Source organism: Octopus bimaculoides, chromosome 20 (genome assembly GCF_001194135.2).
Source record: "Octopus bimaculoides isolate UCB-OBI-ISO-001 chromosome 20, ASM119413v2, whole genome shotgun sequence".
Classification (NCBI taxonomy): Eukaryota; Metazoa; Mollusca; class Cephalopoda; order Octopoda; family Octopodidae; genus Octopus; species Octopus bimaculoides.
The window spans coordinates 2,715,374-2,739,553 of NC_069000.1; the positions used below are offsets into that span (position 1 = coordinate 2,715,374).

The 24,180-nt window shown below is 32.7% G+C and overlaps 1 protein-coding gene across 1 annotated transcript in view; it reads right to left on the reverse strand.

Moving 5' to 3' along the window:
• LOC106877064 (limbic system-associated membrane protein) overlaps positions 1-24,180 on the reverse strand; it is a 77,401-nt gene that overhangs the window by 10,079 nt on the left and 43,142 nt on the right. Inside the window, exons 2-6 of the mRNA XM_052975188.1 lie at positions 22,104-22,175; positions 16,758-16,955; positions 14,539-14,660; positions 9,156-9,303; positions 2,426-2,713 (exon numbers count right to left, since the gene is read on the reverse strand). Of these exons, the coding sequence (XP_052831148.1) occupies positions 2,426-2,713; positions 9,156-9,303; positions 14,539-14,660; positions 16,758-16,955; positions 22,104-22,175 (828 nt within the window). The remainder of the gene's footprint in view (positions 1-2,425; positions 2,714-9,155; positions 9,304-14,538; positions 14,661-16,757; positions 16,956-22,103; positions 22,176-24,180) is intronic.

Genomic DNA, 24,180 nt, shown 5'->3' on the forward strand with positions numbered 1-24,180 from the left:
ATATATATATATATACATACATACATATATATATACATACATACACGTACTTGTGTCTATGTGTGTATATGACACATGGAAATGAAAGAGAATAAGTTAGCGAAGTGAACCTTTTAACCATATTTGCAATACATGCTTGTATTTTCCTGTATAATTATTTTCTCACACACTTCACCTATGTAATATATTTTCAAACATGAACTTATATATATACTCCCTGTGGCTTAAGGCATGAAATTATCATTTCCGCTAGGGGCTGCAACAAATGGATCTCACACTACAAGATATCATTAAAACATCTCCAATAATCCATTTACATGAAGATATTTTTCTGCCGCTTAATATAGTCCATATTGATTGCATGAGCTTACACAGATGCTCAATACAACTAAGTTTCGCTATTCAAATCTCCTTTTTATAGGCACTTATTGCTGGATTGCTTCAAATTAAAGGTTCCCTTGAAGCATCCATCAACTGTCATATGTCGTTGCACTTTATCTAATCGCTGCTTTATATTCCATATAATTTGATGCATTCCCTCATATCCAAATCGTCAGCTGACTACTCACGCGCCTGCTACTTATCCTTGCTATATATATATGTGGCATATTAATCGAACTACTTATATACATTTGCTACGAATTTTATAACCCTCCTCAGATCACTTTACTAAGATTAAAAGGAAGATTATCACATTAGTTTCTTATATCGATGTAAATATGATACATGGAACGTATTATCTCCGTTGGTAAGATTTAACATTGCCGAAGAATACTGAGAATTTCGAAGGCAAATTACCATCATCATATTCGTTATCTTAATAACTATTATCCCCATTATCAACATAACAACGTTCCCTTCCTTCTCTTCTGTCTTCTCTCCAACGGCGTTCTCATTATTACCATCATTATCGTCATCAATACAATCATCATCACGGTGACTAATAACACCGTCGGGACTTCCGTCATCAACAACGTCATTAGCGTCGTCATCTTCGACACCATCAACACTACTCTCCGTCATGAGGTGGTGGGTGGGGGTCGCTTATCAACTGTAACAATACCTTCAGGTATAACATGCCTGTAATTGCGATCGTCAAAATCCTTAACATCGTCATCAAAACGCTTATCAGCATCACTTTTAAAGCTTACATTTATATCACCATCATCATTACCATCATCAGCAGTATCGTTCTCATCCTCATCATCCTCAGCATCATTTTTAATCGACGGAGGCGATACTTGATTCACGGGATGAGATTCATGTATGGCATACATATGTATGTATATATATATATATATATATATATATATATGTGTGTGTACATATGTATATATACATATAAAAATGTTTTTATATATATATATATATATATATATTTATGCATTCCCCCACCATCAACATCACCACCATTATCCTCAATAGCACGCTACTAATTTTCTGGCGACCCTCCCCCTCCTTGCCTATATGAGCAGCAGCATGAGAATCGACGACAATATAAGCTGCATCCTTATGATCCTTTTCTTCAAGATCATCATCTTTACGATCGTCAGACCACAATCTTTATCATCATTATCATCTTCCCCGTTACAATCATTAGTACAAAACTAGTAACTTTCTACTCCTCGTAATCTTCATCTCATCATCATCATCAACAGCAGCATCAGTCTCATCACTGTAACCAACATCACAGTCATCTCCATCAATATCACCATCTTTATCACAGTCTGTTATTTTGATCGATATCACTAAGATATAAAATTGCTAGCTTCCAAAAACATTTACTTAATGATTTGTTCAATTAATGTACGATAGTAACAAGAATCAATTGAAAAAAAATCGATTGATGGTATCGAAAAGATACTGATCACAACGAAAATAAATAATTACTAAGCCACATAAAAAAAAAATTATTTCTAATAAAGTGGAATATAATAAAAATAATCCACAGCCAATCTCTCCACATGGAGAAACTGGCCGAAACTTCGAAGTCACTCTCAATATTGTTTAAGAATGATAAATCCGTATTTTACGAAATGTATTTGGTAAGCCATGAAATTAACACAAATTTGTTTCTGCATAAAAGCGAACCTTGACACACACACACACATATATATATATATACAAATGTATGTGAGAGGATGTGTATATATATCTATATGTGTGTGTGAGTATGTAGGGATCTAATTGAAAATGAGATGCAAGCTAAATTGTCCAACTCGTGTCTGAGAGGGTACTAAGTATTTTTTCTATGTTTTTGAGTTTAGTACTGTTTTGCTGATATTTCTAGCACGTTACTCTACTGTGTAAGTGTCTGAATGTAGTGAGAAGTAATAGAAAAATCATCAGAACTGTACCTTTTCTTACAGTTAAGATACTCCACTTCTTTAACAGATAAAATAGAAAAGAATTTGTAAATTCTTACCAGTAAGATTAACCGCATCGTTAAACTGGCCATAGCGATTGCTCGCTAAACATTCATATTGTCCCATATCAGTAATAATCAGGGGTCGTATCGTCAACTCGTGTTGAATTTTTGAGCTCTTCATTTTGCTTAGCCTTGTAGTTCTTCCAGAAAAGTCAGTAATGGCATTGCCGTTGAAGAACCAGCTAACATCTGGCGTAGGACTTCCTTCTACCATGCAGATAATGGAGAGTGTGTGGCCTGGTCCAGAATAAATAACATCTGTTTCGATTTCAGCAGTAGGTTCATCTGAACGAATAGAAATAGATACATATGATATTGAGGAAAAATGTGTGTACGAGGTGCATTGCAGAAATTTTGAATCAATTTTAGAAAAGGCATTTTAACAACCTTAGATTATTGTAATTTTGGTGTATATATTATTATTATCCTATATGTAATACCTTGATCTGTCAACTTTTTTTTAGTTTAAATTTGAGACGGATGTAACACCACATTCAAAACACCCTACGAAATACGGCTTGTTTTGTTTGCTTTTCTTTCTCTCTTTATAGATACATGTGTGTGAGTGTGTGTTTGTATACATACACACACACACACACACACACACAGACACACACACGCACATATATATATATGTGCAATGTATGTGTGTATCTACAGTTATTCAATAAAATGAGACCGAATCAATCAGAAATAATTTAAGGTAACTTTAATGAAACGCTGCATAATTAAGTTGTATAAAATTGATTGATTTTCATATAGACTCGTCTTTTTTAGTGTAGTGATTTAACAGCACCTGTGTCAAGGAATCTTAACAAAATTCATAGCAAGTTCAAGCCTATTTAATCTCCACTTGCAATATATTTTGATAGCAACACAAAAATATTTCTATGAAGAAATATTCAAATAAAATGCCATTAAAGTCAATTAAAAGGCTCCGACATTGCAAAGATGCCGTTCTTCCGGATTAATTTATTGGGTACCAACAAGCTGTACGCATTCATGTTTAATTAGAAAATAGGTGTTTATGACGACGTGTGATTGACTGTCTGGCAGCCATTTGTATCATGAAAGTTTGAAGAAACAGAAAAGGCATTACGCAGAAAAAAACCCTACATTTTTCTAACCTCCCTACATTTTCTATCTGTTTCCAAACTACAAAATGGATGCTACAATTTAGAATATATCGCACTTTCACGCATAGACAGATTATAATTGCAACGGATAAGTGGGATAGAGGGTTCAGGGAAGTATAAAACCAGCAAAATATACAGAGGATAGACAAAACCATGTTTACTATAGATGCTACGTACTTAATACAAATAACAAAAAAACCACAAAGGAAATGTGTTTCCAGTATTCAAGAAAACTAACTTTTATGAAACAGAGCGGTAAGTCTTAAGAAGCTATAAGGCAAAAGAAAAAGCAACAGACATTCAGAAAAAATGTATATAAATATTGAGGAGCACCGGAATGCAATGTGAAATCGAATACAAGGAAAAGTTGTTGTTTTTTTCTTTTTAATGAAAAGAGCTCAGAGGAAAATTGAGGGCGGAAATAGATAAAAGCGAATTTACAGCGTTAACAAATAGGAAACAAACCAGTAACGAATGGAATTTTGATTGCCGCGCAGAATTAATACCCTAGCACTCAATGAGACTTGAATGGAAAGATGGCAACAGAATATCTAAAGTTTGTGAGAAAATAAATTACACGTTTCTAGGGTTGCAAATGCAGGCATTTTCTGATTAGTAGTGTCAACATCAGAAAATATCAACAGAAAACGATGTCAAAGAAAGACAAAGCAAACCTGGATATTCATATCTACACAGACCAAGAGATAAAGACTGGATAAGGTTTCAAATATTTGGAAAGAAGTGTGATATACTTTTTGCAGATCAAAACACTAACATATTCGTAAACGTATGTTCGGTTATTTCTGCTATCATTGTTGCTTTATTTATTCCGTTATTAATATTTTTCAGATATTTCCTTCTCTTTAAGTATGTACGGGCGCATATTCTAATCTCAGTTTCATATAACTTGCTTAAGTTATATGTATTTTATGCAACGTGGTTTTCAGTTGTTTCGCAGCCGCAGCATAAAGCTTGACGTTTTCCGAATGAATAAGAAGATTGATTGTCTTCCATTATACAATTGTGACCGAATCCAGTAATTTTCCACGTGACTGTTAAAGTATTGGCCCCTTGCGGAAGAAGAATAAAAAGTGGAGATTTCCTTAAAATATTTTCATCCATTGGAGATAGGGTTAATTTATTTTTATTCCTCAATCCGCAATATTGTTCTCCATTTATTCATAACATGTTGAACGTATTTGATTTTCGGTAGTGTTCCGTTTCTTCTAATCGATTTACGAGACCCAAAAGGAGATAATGTAACCCTAAAGGAAATTCAGAAATCAATAATGTACATATTCTAATATAATCGATATCAGATACTCCAGCACCAAAAATCACACAGCTCTCTCTTTACAATTGCCACCCAATAATATAAAGCAAACACTAAACAATTCGTAAAAACGCGATCGGTTTTGTTAAATAACACATTTTATTTGTGCTAGTATATTTGAGAAACATAAAATCATATATAGATTATTTCCCGCTAATTTCTTAATATCTCTGCCTTTCTTTTCCTTTCACACACACACACACACACACACACACATACGCACACGCTCTCTCTCTCTCTCTCTTTCTCTCTCCTTCTTTACTTGATAAATGAAACATATATGTAGATAGTTATTTATAAATGTATTTTTAAAAGTTAGAACACACACACATGTATGTATGTATGTATATACGTTTAATATGATTTCTGTGTGTCTATGAATGTATGCATATACTATGTGAAATCGGGAGTTGGAACACATATTGTTATATTTCTGGATGGTACTTTTGTCTTGCCAAATGAACATACGCACTACATATTAATTCTTTACTTCAGCTATATTATTGTTTTTATTTTTGAGTCCTTTTTAAAAAAAATTGTCACATATCCTGTAACCTCTTCAGTGACTCTGTATCCCACGTATCTTCTGTATATACATATATATATATATATATATATATACATACATACGTATACATATACCAATGTATGTATATTTAAATAGGGTGAGAGAGAGCGAATGGGATTTGGGTGAGTTTATTTTATAAATCCTTATGAAATGATCATATTTTAGCTTATTTAACATAACAACTGCAATTTAATTAACTTTTAATTTCATCGACTTGATATGTATATATACTTCAATTCTGAGGTTAAATCTATGCGTCTTTGCAGAGGATACATTTTAAAACCGTGTACTAAAATGATAGGGTTGTATAATTTGGAAAACATTCTATTAATGACATTCCATTAAAAAATTTGATTACAGAAATAAATATTATCACTGCAAAAATACTACCAAGACAAAATAAAAATGAACTTGTAATAATTGAAAACACTTTAAATACAGAAAAAGAAACACACCAATATCGATATAATATTCGCATCAACATAGCTCTTCACCCACTTCAGAACTTTATATCCTAAAATTAAAGTAATAACACACCTACGATGCTAATACTAGGTTCAAATCGATAGCTTCAAATGATAACATACAGAGCCAAATTAGGGTTTTAATATTGTGTCTTAGCGCGTTTGATTATAAACTAGTGCTCTATTGCGCGTTCATAAAATGCTAAATGGGGATAAAAGCTAACGTACATAAAAATGGAAAAAGACATTGAGATAGAAAATTAGATTCTGCCCTACCCACAAAATGAGAAACGCATATGACATTAATGGCCATTTTATTATACGGTTTTCTTTTGAAATAAAAACGCTGTTATTCAACATATAAAATTTAAATTAAATGTAAATATTGTATTACTATATATTGGTTTATTGAGATGTTTTCCTTTCTATGTCATTGAGTTCATAAAGGGTTTTCCTTGCCGCTTTTTACCATTAACAACTCATGTTATGTCGCTAAATTACATGGAAAATATGAATTGCTGTTCAAACGTATCGATATATCTAATAGCAATAAATGAATCGGACGAAAATACTTTCTACGCTGTGATACATGTATTTAAAAAATTTTTTAAATTGAAGATAATTTATCTGAAAACATTTTGAAACAAAAAATATATCATCCATGGCCTTTGTTATAAATGGTATGATACATTACTCTCAAAGAAACGCAATATATATAATTACATCATTTATAATTATTTTAATTAAGATAGAGGTCAAATGATTGTTGCGTACGTTTCGGTGAATGAATACTATTTATTACACATTTTCTTATGAACTTATGTAATTCATGCAACGAATTTAATGTCCATTCAATTCTAACATTATTCTTTAAATCGGGATCATATATTTATACATATATATATATATATATGCTCAATAAAATGAGATATTTCATCCCTGCAAGCTTTTACACATCATATACTGAGGTATGTATTGAAATTACGTATATAAAGAAAATAGCAGTGCAGAAATAAAATATCCTAAAATCATTACTTTGGTCCCAATTGCCATAACCATTTCTCAATAAATATAAAATATCCATTATTTAAACTTAGCAATGATTTTACATTGCATCAAACTGTAAATTTCTAAGAATACAAAAACTATTAACTATTCTCCAAATGTTGGTAGGAGTTGATATAAACTCTGAAGACTGAAGATTAAAATGCATATGGATTAAACATTTGTTAATCTTGAAAACAAATCCATTATATCTACGCGACGTTCAAACCAGAACTACCACGTAGCCCCTCAATGTTTGATGTAAGTAATAAATTCTGACAGAATATTAGTTTGGCCATTTCCATAGAAACTGTCTTCAAACATGTATGCACGATCGGGTGCCTAATCTTCTCTAGTTCCGCAAATCCGGCCAAGTGAAAACATCTGACGGGAGATGATAGATTAAAACTCTAAAGGATTTTTAAAGTTGCGCCTCAAAAGTACTATGATTGTCTTACGTCAAAGAAAATAAAGCGTACAATCGAGGAATTTCATACAAACAACAGAGGGAGTCATCAACGTCAAAAGGAGAAATAAGCGCTACTAAATGTCTCCCATATATCTTCTAGCGATATTATTTCCAAACAAATATACACCTACGTTCATAGATATATGTGAGTGTGTGTATGTGCATGCGCGCGAAATATATGTCTGTAAATATACATAATATACATACATAAACGCACACATATATACACACACACACATGTATGTATATATATGTGTGTATATATATTTATATATATATATATATATGTATATACATATCTCTCTCTATATATATATATACATGTCGATATGTATATATATATACATATATGTATATATATGTAAATGCATATTTGTATATATATATGTAAATACATGTATGTATAAATATGTTTATATATATATATATATATATATATAGATACACAATGCTACGAAGTCCAAATGTATGTATGTATATATGTGTGTGTATATATATGTAAGTGTGTATGTATGTATATATATATATATATATATATGTACGTATATGTATGTATATATGTATGTATATGTATATATATGTAAGGGTTTATATAATGTTATCGTGGAAGGCGTTTCGTTGATTTTTTAATCAGTTTAATATGATGTAGGACAATTTCCATGGTTGACTTCAGAACAGCTGAGAGTAGTGGTACGGGAAAGAGTGAATGTTAGGAGTAAACCAGTGAGCTGGCCAGTATATTTGAGGCAAATTGAACTCAGTGACCAGACAGAAGTGTTAAAGCAAGCTAACTTAAATCTGCTACAAAAGAAGACTCGTGAAGAGCTTTAGAGTCAGAAGTTTAAGAAACGGAGCAATTAGAGAAATATACTCCCTCTGATGTTCTAAACTTTTAGTTTATTTCCGGAGCATGAATAATTTGAAGATAAAATTGACTTTCGCGGGATTTGAACTCAGAATATCAAAGCCGATATAAATAATTCGAGTATTTTATACAACTCTAACTCCCTGCTACTTTACCTACTATTCAATAATGATTTAATATACAAAGAAAAAATATCTGCGAAGTTTCCTGCGTTTCCGTGATAAATGGTTAAAGAATTCAGAACGGAAAATATCTGGATATATGGCAAGACAACATTTTATTAAAAGAAGAAACAAAACGATATTATTTTACATAATCTCAACTGAGAATATATAAGAACCATCTTAAAACAACCATTAAAATGTTATCTACTTGAAGCATGCACATTGAGAAATGAACACAGTGAAGCCTTCTTATAGATATCCATTTGACAATAAGATCAAAAGGAATGACACCATGTTATCTTGGGTAATCATTCGGAATTGATCGAAGAGACACAACGATATCTGAAAGCAAACATATGCCATGCGGTTTTCAACTAAAAAAGAATTTAGATCAAAAGAAAATGATTAGAGAAGATATCAAAGTGACAACAGCCAGAAAATTTCTGTTTCAATCACAAAGAATAGACTGAGTGACATTGACTGTAACCGGAAACTATTGCACAAAATATGACCAGCTACCTATCGACTGTTTGACATTTTGGGTTGGAGTGCAGCTTCACATAAAATAAAAATGTCATATCCGATCGAACGCGTCCAAACCACACAGACACACGCCACATACATACACACACACACGTAATCAGGTACAGGCTAATAGAAAAGATAAATGACTATTTCACTTACAATGTACAGCTACTTGGATGTAATCGTTTACAGGTATTCCAACACCGTTATCTGCAGTACATTCATATTGACCAGCGTCTTCATCGGTTACAGACCTGATTAGCAGGGAAGTTCCATCTAACTCAACATTTTGTGGTAACTCTCCACCCTGTATTAGAAAAACAATTAAAACATATATGTTAGTCACCATCATTGTCTTCGTCATCATCATCCTCATCCACGTAGTTAACATTTGAAGAATCTGAATTTTCAAAAAGAACCTTTTAGTAACCGAAAACAAAAGAGGAGAAAAGTTAGAAAGATGTCAGGATTACATCAGTATGGTGTTCTTACTCATTCTTATTTGCCGCTACTAGCGATAACTTTTTGACAACTCAGATTTTTATAATGAATCTATTGTATTTCTGTATGAAACGATTGTATATCCACATGAATGAAAAACGTTATGATCCATATTAACATCTAATCTCATCCATTGGCGTAAAATATGAATCCACTTGCTGGACTTCGTTTAATCAGGTAAATCATATACTTAATATACTTCTATAACTTTTAATATCTACGCTAATTTATACCAGTAAATCCAAAGTAAAGACTGAAAAAACAACGTGAGAAATCTTCTAGAAACTACTCCAATTAAAGGAGGAGTTCGCTGAAACCAGTAAAAGATAAGAAATAAAAGACATATATATATATATATAAATATATGTACATATAAATATTTATATCAGTATATATATATATATATATATATATATATATATATATATATATATATAATGTGTGTGTGTATTTGTAAATATATGTATATGTGATAAACCTCCCACCAAGAATAAATAACTGAATAAAGAAATAAACATTAATGTTATGAGCTGAAAAGAATTTTACTCGGAATGATCTCAGGCAGAGTTGAACTGGTGCTTAACAATCTTCATAGATATACGTGTAACATAATACGAGCTAGCCTAACTTAGTTTGGATATAATACTCTTTGATACACATCAGCATGTCTGTCTAATATATTTTCAAAATAATTTGAAGAAGTAGCGTGTGCTTGTCTTACAAGATTCAACCAGCGTATTGTCCCCTCATCACTATTTTTTTTCTTTTCCGATATAATTACTAATCATTGGAAGAGAAATAAATGAATTCATAAATAACAATGTTTTCCACTGTCTGCAAAGATGATTTATAATTATTTTTTTTATTAATTTTAAGTTATTTTCATTCGCGATGCAATAAAGTATCTGTTACGCGCTTCCTACTTTTCTACTGTATATATTTTTTGTATTCATTTATTAGATGTTCTGTAATGATTCAATGATTTGCTATACGATTTTCTTTTTTTTGTTAGAACTTAATTTTGATAACCAGTCGGTAGCGAGAAAAAAATCTATGAAGTTCCACAGTATTCAATTATGTTACGTTCATAACCAAATATGAAATCATAGCTCTTTTAATAAATTTGTTCAGTAGTTCTGACATTTGCACTCTGTTACGTACTTCAGAGGAAGAATTTTGTGGGAATGATTCCAGCGATATAACTTACGTGTGTGGTGTGTATGTACATATATCTATCGTTACAGACAAATATCTTCCGTGCGAATTTATAGGACACAAGATATGAATTCAATTTCATCAGGATGACTATAAGACTAGCGAAGGAAATAATAGTGCTGTGGGTTAGATTCAATACAATAAATATATATGTGAATGCGCTGTGTGCATACGTATACTGAGAAGCTAATAACACCCGATATACTAGCTATAGAACCCTGCTTCTGCCTTAAACGATAATCTTACATTTGTTGGTGTATCATCTCAAAAAATTCAAGAGAACTGTTAATAATTGGAAATATTTACTACAAATGACTGATATTCTGAGCTGCCTTGGAGTTATACAATAATGGCAACAAAAAGAACAGCAACAGTAGCACGAGTGTAGATTGCTGTTTTGCTTACGACTATCATTATTAAGGTATAATATGATACAGAATAAATCTATTGTTTGTTGTCTTATCTAAGCCCACGCTGGGCTCAACTGAAGTTGGATGAAACATTTTCTAGCCTTCACCGTGTTATCGTTACATATGTTCTGGAAGTACATTATATAATTTTTTTCAGATGTAGTACTTGAGAGAATTTGCTCTTTGAAAGAATGCTTTTGTGTCCAAACAGAAATATGTTGTTTGGGAAAAATAAACGTTTTATTTTTTTTTTTAATACTCTTTTAGATGCATTTATATGTTGTTTCCAACAACGTAGAGATTTTTGTTTTTAACTGTCACGGGAAACCATAAAAGAGTATAATGAAACGAACTGAGTAACCCAAAGAGAGTTCACGGCAACAATATAAATACAAATACCATTCTTAAGCAAACCATCCAGTGCCTACCATACCCTCTGAATTTGCTAGATATGACTGACAAAACAGCCTTAAAACTCCCTTAGAAACCGAATGATGATAGGATAAAGCAGCTTTAGAGTTATGTCTGGCGAAAACCAGCATGATCGTTGTTGGACACGTTAGTTTATGACAAGCAATCTAGGTTAACATAGGGCTCAGCAACACTACCTTATTCTTAAAATATTCATTGGCAAATTCGAATTTTAAGGAAAAACCAATGTACTTATTGAATTGTTGTGTACAGAGACCAGATCGAGCAGATCCATTGTCAAAACAGACTTAGTCATATATAAATTTATATTTAGGAGGCATAGACTACGTAGAACTAAATTATCCAAATGATTCTTCACATTTTAAAGCTGAGCGAAATTACTATCATTTGTAACAGATTGCAGAAATATTTAGCAGTTTACCTTATGGTCGTGAACAAAATATCGCTAAACGCACACAGTTGATCTGATCATGCTAGAGAAGTGAGATATAAAATACAATCTATACAACTGGCAAAAATATTGTAATATCTGTGTGACGATGATATCTATGTCAAGCATAATTTCATTCAAACCAAAAAACCATTTTCCTTCTTATTCTTTTTTCCTGGAAATACCATTAAAGTGGCAAAACTTGAAATGAAAATATTTCGTGTCTCGGTGTCTTAAACGAAGGGAAAATTAATTTTTTTAAGAATTACATTTTAGACTGACTAATGAGAAAATTAAGTTAAAATGCATCAGGCCTAGAGAGTCGTGAATGTAAAATATAACTTATTACTATATAAAATTAGTATTATTAACATAAATGGACAATTACTATGATAAACAGAGTAAAAAAAAGCTAATCATATTACTGTGCAGGGATGTGTTGGTTGATGGAAAAATCAATAGTTAGAGAGAAAGATATATAATGCCATCTGGTGGAGGAAACAACTAAAGTAATATCGGCTTCAGGAGAAATGTTATTGTTGTAAGAGTAGACTATGGTAAATGGTTAGTATATATTAGCTACGTTTCTCATAGCCATGAATATAAACATTGCAGCTGCTACATAGATACAGCTTCTATAACATAGCTAATGGCTAACTTCATTATATAATTCCTTACTAGTCCATAAACAAATGATGGAGGTGCGCACAGTATTACGAACATACAAGTAGACTTAAAGCGGCACAAGCCTACTTAAACATACCTGATTCTATCTATCTGTCTATCTATCTATCTCCGAATATAAGTCTGAGTGTGTGCAAGAATACATATATACATGTGCACATGTGTGGGTGCTTACATGTGTTCATGTATGTACAGTTTGTAAAATATCTACCCCTTAAAGTATAACATAAGCATGCGAATATAGAGGAGTGATTGCATAAGCTTGTATATGAATATATACAGAAAGTGAACAGATTCAGAACAATGTACAGGTTACTTGCAACTTAGACAACTGAAATGTTTTATTGTAACTAGCTAATGCTACAACTTAGAAAACACACACACACACACACACACACACGCACACGCACACACATAGAGGCAAACAAATAAAATTGGATCATGCGCCAACCCCATGTCATTTCCGAAAGCATTGTTGTTGTTGCTTTTTCTAGCGAGACGAACGCATAGCTAGAGACATGAATAATTACATAGCGCACAGATGACCTTCATGAACAGATACCCATTCTTCCTAAAATAACAGCATGCCGTCTTCAAGAACGAGTGCTATAGAACATAACGGGACGGATTGTCGAATGAGTGACCGACACACGGTAAAATATATCAAATGTGCTATCGCCTTCACAGAATGACACAGGCTAAAAATACTATACAGTGTAAAAGGTCATTGCTGTTATAGACAATGCGTTCTATTTACAATACAAAAAAACATTCTTGATGAACAATAATTAGAGATGGTTTAGCAATTGCCATGATTTTTATTCAAAAGCCAAACAACTGATTCGTTTTCGACCACAAAATCACTGCCAATGAATTTTAATTCTTGAAAGTTTTCCGTTTTAGTTTTATCAATGAATGTAATTCTCTCTTTGAACCCACAGCAGACAACCATAAAATTACTGTAGTCTTCAACCTTCTACAGACTGGATAAATACATTTATTTTCAGTGACGTTTCCTCGATTTAATTTTTGTTCCTTGCAGTGTTTCTTGATATTAAAAAAAACGATATGTTCCCGACAATGAGCCTCAAACAAGAGTGTGTAGATCAAAGTTCAAATAAACTGAAGTTACTTTAATATCTAAAAATATCTACGGCTGGCATATATTTTTTATTTCATTAACATTTTCTTTTAGGAATTTTCAGAAAATCCTTTTTTTGTTTTAGTATTTTGACTATTTGACTGGAATTTTAAAAGTCAAACGAAATTCTAAATTTTTAATGTTGGGCAGATATTCAATTCAATCGATATAAGCTATACATAATGACCAAAACTGGAAGACAACTTGGAAAATTGCGCGGCATAATTTGATCTCTTAACAAACTTTAGGATCCGTACAGATCTGCTCGCTCTATCAAGAATCAGCTCGAAAAAATTCTGACTAATATAGAAACCATTTCCAACTAAACTCATTCCATCATAAAATGAAACATATGGAAAGAATTTACAGCAAAATCCACCGACAGAATGGCACCAAACAATATCATACAACCACTGAGTCCGTCTTTCCAACTGCCATTGAAGCAACTATTGGAAACTATAGTACACAATAATACCCCTACCTAGCGAAAACAGTGAAATTTACATAGCCACACACCACCTTACACTACTGGAACGGTACTGATGAATGGTTCTCACGTTGGCATTTTTGGCATTTGACAGCTTCGTCAGAACTGTTCTGAGACGACACAGCAACAGCAACAGGTTATTTCAAAACAACGTAGAAGCATTTTAGGAACACATGCTTGTGTTTCAGTCATTTAGGATAGAGATTAAACAATACAGAATATCATTGGAATTTAATACTTACGTTCTTAGTCCAAGTAATTTGGGGATCTGGTTTCCCAGTGCCTACACAGTCAATAGACAGGGTGTTAGACAGCATGACAATACGCTCACCAGTGTTTCGAAGAATCTCAACGCTCGGTGGAACTGCAACAAATAAATGAGACATCTGTTGTAGTTTGAAAAGTATATTTATACATAAGGATGAAAAAAAAATGCTCGACACAATATACAGAAACACACGTGTGTATGTATATATATATATATATATATATATATATATATATATATATATATATATATACATATATATATATATGTGTGTGTGTGTACATAGCCAAAGTGATGAAGCGAGAGAGTGAGAGAGAGTGCGATGTATATGCATATGTAGGATTATATTGATATATATAATATACACGTATATGTGAATGTTTATACACACACACACACACACACACACACACACCCATATATATATATATATATATATATATACAGAAGCACACGCATACGTATGTAATAACATGCATACAGTGAAATTTATTCCATTACCTTTGATAATGAACAGATGTTCACTGATAATATAAATACTACTCAAATGTAATTTAATCATTCTGCGGGATTATATAGGTTTTTTTTCGAACGAAAGCCTCTAAAACATTCTCATTTTCGTAGCAATCTTTAATAAGGTGTATTGAACATGATATGCATGAATTTATATATATATATACATATATATATATATATATATATATATATATATATATATATATATATATATTCACACACCATTTGAATGTTTTGCCATTATAGTGGACATCTGCTTATTTTCACAGGTAAAGAAAACATTTTTAAAATGTTACGCTACATATTTGTATTCGTAATAATATTTACATACAACGTTTCTTTTTATGCGGATATATAATATTAAATAACATAAAACTTCTAATAAGATTGCCACTTCATTCCAATTTTGCCAATTGTAATCAGGTGTTCACTGCATATTTAGCAACTCCCAATCTATACCTACTGACGGTTATTTATCGAAGTGTTTTTATCAAAGCTGAAGATAGTCATTATTATTTACCTGAAGAATAATCCGAATTACAGAAGTAATTGAAAGATTCTAAAACTGATAACACAATAAACAAATCCGAAACAACACAGATTTAGAAATGATAACTGATATTCAATAACATTAAAGTAATTTCACGTTTAAAATTATGGAAATGGGGACAGGCGCCGAGGAGGCAGAATCGTTAGCATGCCGAGAAAAATGATAAACGGCATTTTGTTACGTTCTGAGTTCAAATTCAGCTAAGTTTCTCATTAATTTTCATCCTTTCGTCGTCAATAAAATAAATGCCAGTTGAGCACAGAGGTCGGTGAAATCGACTTAAGTCCTCGCTCGAATTTGCTGACCTTGTGCGAAATTTGAAGCCGATATTAAGGAGATATGGTCGCTCTTTATTGTTAAGGAAGGGGTTGCACGGCAATTTACTCTTTGGTATTAATTTACAGCTGTCCAGTTGCGATGTACTCTTCGATCGAACAATAATGTGACCTGAATATATTACATATATTAACACCCAAACCAAACCTATTCAAACATATTGTATCGAGGAACATTTTACAGAGGTATCCATTCTTATTTTAAATTAGTTAGCTGTAAATTTTCCCTCGAATTTCTCTATTTCTAGGGGTTCATGCATCAACATGTAATTTTCTACATTGATAATTACTCGCCAAACATTTCATCTATTTATAACGACCAGCATTGCTAAAAAAATTTTTCTCCAATTTTTTTAGTTCCAATAATATTTCGAACAACAAGGTATTAAAGGAATTCTTCATGAAAAACGACTATCAGGCATATAGTTATTTTTATTCAAATGATTTTGTAACTTCAAGTTATTTCAGCTCTAAAAGATATATATTAAACAAATACTCAGTAGTCATTCAAAACGTTACACTAATCACAAACCTGATTTGGGATCAGTTTCGATTATGTATGACAATAATATATGCATTTCATATTTGTAAATATATTTACTTTTTTTAAACAACTATATGTCTTTGTGTATGTATATATATGAACATATGCATAAATTTATATGCAAATTTTCGTGCATATTTGTTCGTATATTTAGCTATGAGAGCCTTTGTCTCAGTAAAGCAAAATTTAGAAAAGCTATCCATAGTTAAATATATGAAAAAAAAAAAAAAAAGATCCGGTTCACTTACTTGTGACAATTACGTTAATAAAGTATTGCTTCTTCTGTTTAGGCAATTGACATTCGTAGGTGGCTTCATCCTCCAATGTGACATTTTCAATTTGAATAGACAAATCTTCCAATATTGAAATGCGATCGGAACCTTGGAAAACTTTTTTGTCAAACGACAGTATAAGACTGCCTTTCTTCCAAAAGATATTTGCGCCACCTGAAAAAAACAAAAGAAAAAGTAGCACGTTGTTATATAATAATTATAGATGACTTGAGATGATTTTAAAGAGATCAAATTGTAAGTGGTTTCAACAAGAGCAAAAAAGCAATGTGATATTATTTCAAATACGAGGAAAAAAGGCTGTGCTTTGCATTAGGGAAAAAGCCAGCAAGTTTCCGAATGGGGGCAGAATACAGAAAATAGAAATCTTCGATGTTGCACACATAGGATGTACTTTTAATATAATAAAAAAAAAATGAAATAGAGGACGAAAACGAACACGTAATCAAAGATTGCAGGGAAGGGGTAGCGCGCAATATCTATAATAATAATAATAATAATAATAATAATAATGCGACAAATGTAGAATGTGTGGTGAGAGGAGCAAATCCGTATGGCACATCGTTAGCGAATGTCCGAAATTGGCACAATGCGAATACAAAAGACGCCATGAGAATGTGGCGAGAATGATCCATTGGTTAGTTCTCGTGTGATCTCTTCTACCTCCACTTATATCTTCCACTTTCTTCTCCTAAGAGCATTAGCTTGATCGACTTTTCTATGCTCAGTCACTTTAAACATACTAACTCTCTACCCAAATTGTCAACATTCGTTTTCTATAGCCTCTTCTTTTAGGTTCATTGTTATTTCTAGTATGGTCCACTTTATTATTATTATTGAGTGAGAGAGCAATGCGTGCACTCAAATTGACACTAGGGTACAAATATACGAAACCCAATAAACCCATCATGAATAGAGACCATCATCGGGTCTCATTTTATTATTCTTTCTATTGATTTCTACAGTAATGTTGCTATTACTCATATTGTTTTTATTTTCTTGGCTCCAGATCAGAAATGATACAATAGAACTGACTAAAGAGTTTACTGCTTTACCAAAACCATCTTTAAAATATGTAACATTTTAAAGAGAGTATGGAAGGCATTGGGAAGAGTCTCTCTGGTATTTTTAGCAAGTTGACCGAATATACAGAAGCACTGATTGCCAATCCTATTGAATAATGTTTTTCCATTCGTGCCCATCATTTCTTGTTTTTAAGAAAGGATAATGTATCTTCAAAACTACACATCCAAATGTATCTATTTAAAATCAGATTTGAGAAAGATTTGACTACTAGTTCTAACAAGACAACTTCCGCAGTATGTCGCTCTGAGACATGTTCTTGAGTATACATATTTTCGGAACACGATTTTAAAATAATTACTTCAAACTAATTTTAAAATAATTGGTTTAACTAAAGAAATTAACATATAATACATCGTGATTAATTAACTGAATTAATACAACACTGTACATATTGACGAATCGCAGCACTAGATTAAAATAATTGCATTTGCTTGCATGTGTATGTTTTTGGGAATATGCTAAACTGTGTGTGCTTTAATTGCGTTTCATCTATTAATATCATCTATTCACAGAGTGATCAATTGATTCATATGCACATAAACATAAATTCATACACTCATATCTACTAATCTATCTATCTATCGATTCATCTATCTATCTACCTACCTATGTATCTATCTATTTATCTATCTACCTACCTATATATCTATCTATTTATCTATCTACCTACGTATGTATGTATGTATGTATGCATGTATCTATCTAACCATCTATATATCTATCTATCTACCTATGTATCTATCTATCTATCTATCTATCTATCTATCTATCTATCTACCGACCTATGTATCTATCTATTTATCTATCTACCTATGTATGCATGTTTGTATGTATGTATGTATGTATCAATCTATCTATCTATCCATCTATCTCGGTATGTGTGAGTTTTTTATTACTATTTATTGGTTCATTTTGTGAATATTTTAAACATGGCCTTGAAAGAGAAAACTATGTATTTTGCCGCTGGCCAGTTTATTTCATAGTAAAAATTAAAAAAATATATATTTCATTCCTATTTTAAAACGATTTGGTTTTATTTCTTTACATATTTCTTTTAATTCTTTGCGCAGTAGTTGGCTTCTATCCAAGATTTAATTTTCTTTCACGTATTGGTGCTTCTTATACACCCATGTTCCTACGTTCCTTTTGTTATTTTCCAGACATTTAATTTGCATCGGTTAATAATAATCTTGCAGACACTCACACCTAATACAGACATTCTTAGCGCAACAATACTACATACGAGGCTTCTACGAACATTTTGTAATTATATTCCGTCTTACTTCTGTAGGCAGGAGGCAGAGATGAAGTAAACAATATGTAAAAGCTAGCTGCTATGTAATTATCCTAACATTTATTGAACATTTTAGTTAGCTTAAAGTTCGATTTGCAAGTTTTCTTCTTTTCAGATACTTTATGAGTTTTCCATCTTATCTGGGTTTCTAAACCACAATCAATGTTCAGTGCTCGGTTGATAATTTCTCTTATGTTAATTCCTAACTATAAAAGTAATCAGAACAGTTGAGCCGGATTTCAATACAGAATATTCACTTCAGATATCTATAATTGTTAGACGACTAATCTACAATTCATTGCTGAAATTATCAATATCTCCATTTTCACAGTTGTATATATTATGGAAGCATTATGCGGTTCATAAGTTTTCTTTGCAATAATATGATTCTCGTGTTCGATCCCATTTCACGCCACCACGAGCAAACATACTGTAATTTTAAAACCACACCTGAACAAATTTAAAGTTAGTGCATTACGCAATGAAGAAAATATATAGATTCATGCATGACGCACCTTATAACGATAGAGAAGGAAAAGTGTACCAAGGGGACATATTTGTGGTGCAATCTCAGCAACGCTTCGCGCCTCAGGACCAGTTACTGCAACAGCCTGGGTTTCGGGGGCCTACAGCTTTTTTAATATTCTCCCAAAGAGACTGCGGAAACTGCACAAAGTAGATGTAGGCATTTTAAAATCAAAGCTGGACCACTACCTGTCGAGAGTTCCAGATGAACCTACCTCACGGCCAGAGGTGCTCATGAGGGTAGTTACATCAAACTCCATTCTTCACCAAGTGCCACACGTTGGAGGAGGTTCTCAATAATAACAGTGTAGCAAAACGGCGGTGCATCAACATGGCCGCAGCTCTGAGATGAAACTACAGACTATATATATATATATATATATGCGACAAGAATCCACACAGTTTCCGTCTCGGAAATTCACGCAAAAGACATTGGTTGACCAGATGCAATAGCAGATGGTACATGCGGAGGGTGCCTCTGAGAGGCGTGGAACCCAAAATAACATGCCTGCAAAGCAAGCCTTTTTACTTAGAAGCAATGAATGTTAATTAGAAATTCTGTCTACTGCTGTTTCAGAGAATGATCTCTCCAACTGATAGATTACCCATTCGTCCTTTGTTACAGACTCTTGTTGGTCAGTAACTGCGTGTTGAATTGTATACGAATATGTTTATACAAATGTTTATGACTTCTCCCTTCATATGGCGTGTGCCAGAGCTGCGATAGTTCGATATTGATAAATATGTACCTTGCGGAAAGAGACACATATATCGATATGCATAAGGAAAATCCTTTGACGCCTTTGTCACAGTTGTGACTGTAGTCCAATATTTGAAACTATTGAAAGAAAGGGAGATAAAACAGGTAAGTTTCTGACACTTTGTCCTTTAATTGTGGAAAAAGAACATCCAGTATTACACTTGGTCATGACTTCTTCCAGGCTGTTGTTAGATAAAGAATATAATTTATCTTCAGATCAAACAACACGCAAGAATGCATGCTGAAATGATATCTCCATTAAAGTTATACTCAGCTTAGGTATTTGTGCAAAATACGGTAACGGTTTATATCTACGACCAAAGAACATAACGGGAAATGCACACTACGGAAAGCTTCGATGCACTTTCTGTCCTCCAGCTTTCACTTATAAAACAACAGTCAAGCGGAAGCAGTGATGAAGGAAATCCATGGCCCAAGGTGCCTTGCAGCCGTGAAGCGAGCTTCCGAAGCACGAAAACAATCTGCACTCTCTCCACTGTGGAGAATCAACAGACATTATTTTTTCTAAGAGTAAACATGAATATCAAATTAAAGAAAATTTGATTACATAAACTAATTAAAAAAAAAAGAGAAATCTTTATTTTTCAATTAGTTTCCTTTTGTTATTTATGTGCAACAATAAGAGAATAATATTATCAGTTTTCTGAATTTTATATTCGCTCAAGACAGATTTAAAATAAAACATTGACAGTAAATCTATCGAAATATATAACTTAAGATTTAGAAAATTTCATATATAAAATATTTTTTTAATAATTGATAAATCTAGCGAAATAAAAACGAAAATTAATTCTTCCGAGACTATTAATGAAATGTAATGCCTCTGTATCAATTTATGATAGATGTCTGAATGTTAGTAAATGTCAAGATGCAAGTCTTCATAAAAGTAATCGCTATGACATATTACCAACCTTCAAAAATAACGCGAAACAACAGTTATGACTTCAGCCAACATGATGGTATCTTTGTGGTCGTTCTTCCTGCTAGAAATAGCATCTAAATCTATCTCTAATTAAGCGTGGCTGTATTTAATATGAAATATTCAAAAATATGATTTTAGATACATTATATATAGTGAAAGGTTAATCACGTGTAGATGCCTTGCATCAATGCTCTGTGGAATGAATGTCAAGAAATAGTTTTACACACAATCGCTGTTGTGTGTATCCGTCAACATATCGCTCTGTGCCTAAATCTATGTCTGCTAGCATTTCAAGAAATGGCTGTATCCTACGGGCCGACAAATTTTTCAATTATGTGGCCATGCGGGTAGTTGTTTCTGTCAAGTAGTAATAAAGAAAACTCATATACACTCACGCTTTGAATTCTATTTCTCTGTTTGTACCCATCGATTTCTGTCTCTCTCTCTATCTATCTTTCGAGAGAACGCGAAATTATTATTATTCTTGATCATTGGCTCTCGAAGAACATAAATCGATAAAAAATATATAACATGAAAATATTGTGTGCAAAAATTTTTGTCCATCGCAGACGTTTATCAACCCAATATTTATATCCTCTAATTTATTTTACATTTATGCGTTATGATAACTACTGCTCCACAAGGCATATATGTAAGTGTATACAGTTATAAACAAAAGCCTGTATGTGTACTTACGGGGGTTTTCGTTTCCGCATGTCAATTTTAGGGTGTCTTCCTTCTGTACAGTTACCTTTACTTCATCTTCAGCTGTAGCGAAAAAAAAATGAAAAATTAGTTCTAATGAATAATATTATAATATACATAAAATATATATGTGAGTGTGCGCGCGCGTGTGTTCGAGAGTCTCTCTACTAATGGAGTTCACATGACCATATGTATTTCGAAGGTCGCAGCCAGTTTCTCAAACATAATTAGATACAAAAGCCCCCAATCGTTAATTTCACTTCTGTCAACTTTTCCTTGAAGAAGCTATCTATCCGAAACGTTGAGTTGTCCACATTTTAAGGCATTGTATTTCTAGTCTTTCCAGAGATGTTTCTGAACATTACAAATCTTGCCGTTTTGTTGCACCATACCAGTCTCTTTGATCTCTGCTTTAACCTCTCTCTCTCTCTCTCTCAAACACACACACACACACACACACACACACACACACACACACACACACACACACACACACACACACACACACACATGCACACACACACACACACACACACACATGCACACACGCACACACACACATTTTTACTATCGTAACCACAAACGTGATGGTAGGATCTATTTCTTCTGGCTCCGAATATAATCGACACATTTTAGTCGAGTCTCATTTTATAATCTCAGACCCAAAGTGTAATTCATTCGTTGAAACAAAACAGAATTCAGTGAGCGATACACACGCAATTATTTTTTTTTCCTTTATATTTTCATTGACTTTTTATCTTTTGACGTTAACAAAAGCGTGACTAATTCTCACAAAGACTTCGAAGAAACGAAGCCTAAAGCAATAATATCTGTTATATAATCTTAATTGTTTCTGTTTCTCTTATTTCCTTTATTTGTTATCTTTCATCTGTTATATATTACACAATATAGAGAGTGGTCGCTTGACTAGATGGTCGGTCTGTCGGTTGGTTGGTTTGTTATTGCTGTCGTAATACTATTATTCGGTTTATATTAAAACACTTTCGTTTTCTTTAGAATGATTCTTACAGATGTGATGATATACAATATATTAACCAAACAAATGCTAGCATTTCTCATTGACACAATTGAGAATGAAATAGCGAAAATTCTGAATTGATATAATGAAGAAAACCTATATTGCTCAACGAAAGCCGAACTCTAATTAACGTTTTAATTAACGTTTGTATAATCAAATTGCTTTCTATAGACTCAGGCAAGACTATGTTGTTAAAAGATTTGCTACGTAAACACGTGGTTAGTGCAAGCCATGAAGAGATACAATATTCTGCTGCAAGTGAGGATAATGTAATGTTCAATTCAAGATATCTAATACAAAACGGCGACCGTTTTGACTTGGAGCAAATTTCAGTTATAATAATAATACTAATATTAATAATAATGATATGGTATAGATGCATGTCTACCATGATAAATGCATACATGAATGCACACACACATACATACATGCATAAATGCATGTATAGAATATGAGGGGTTTGGTTCAGTGTCGATCTAAACGAATAAGTACGCAGAGTAAGTGCTACAATTGGCCATCAGTTAGGTTCTGAGTTTGGAGCTAGGAACCCGCATTAGGCCTCCGAGTTAGCAAGTATATATACAGGAAGCATTCAATATGAGCCGGACATATTCTATTTCTTCACCAAAATCCTTCACGGCTGTGCAATAGAATGGTTGTTCTCCGTTGTCTAACGCAAATAAAAGAACATCTTTTATATAAACACACACACACACACACATCCAAACGCACACCCGCATTTCCAATACAACGCATATGCGTCGCGCTTCTTTGATAACAGAGTTCTTGTTTTGTATTATTAATCGTCAAATATATCTGTGTTGCAAGCCTATGAAATAAAGATGCGCCTACTTGCAGCATCTACATATGTGACACTGAAATTTCATTTTTGTTGTAACCGTGTAATTATGTACACGAGTGTAATCTAAAACTGCATTGCGAGTTAGATGCATGGCGCAATGAAGGGAGAAATGATGAAAAAGACAAGGGAATACATATCTATCTACCTATCAATTTATTCATCTATAT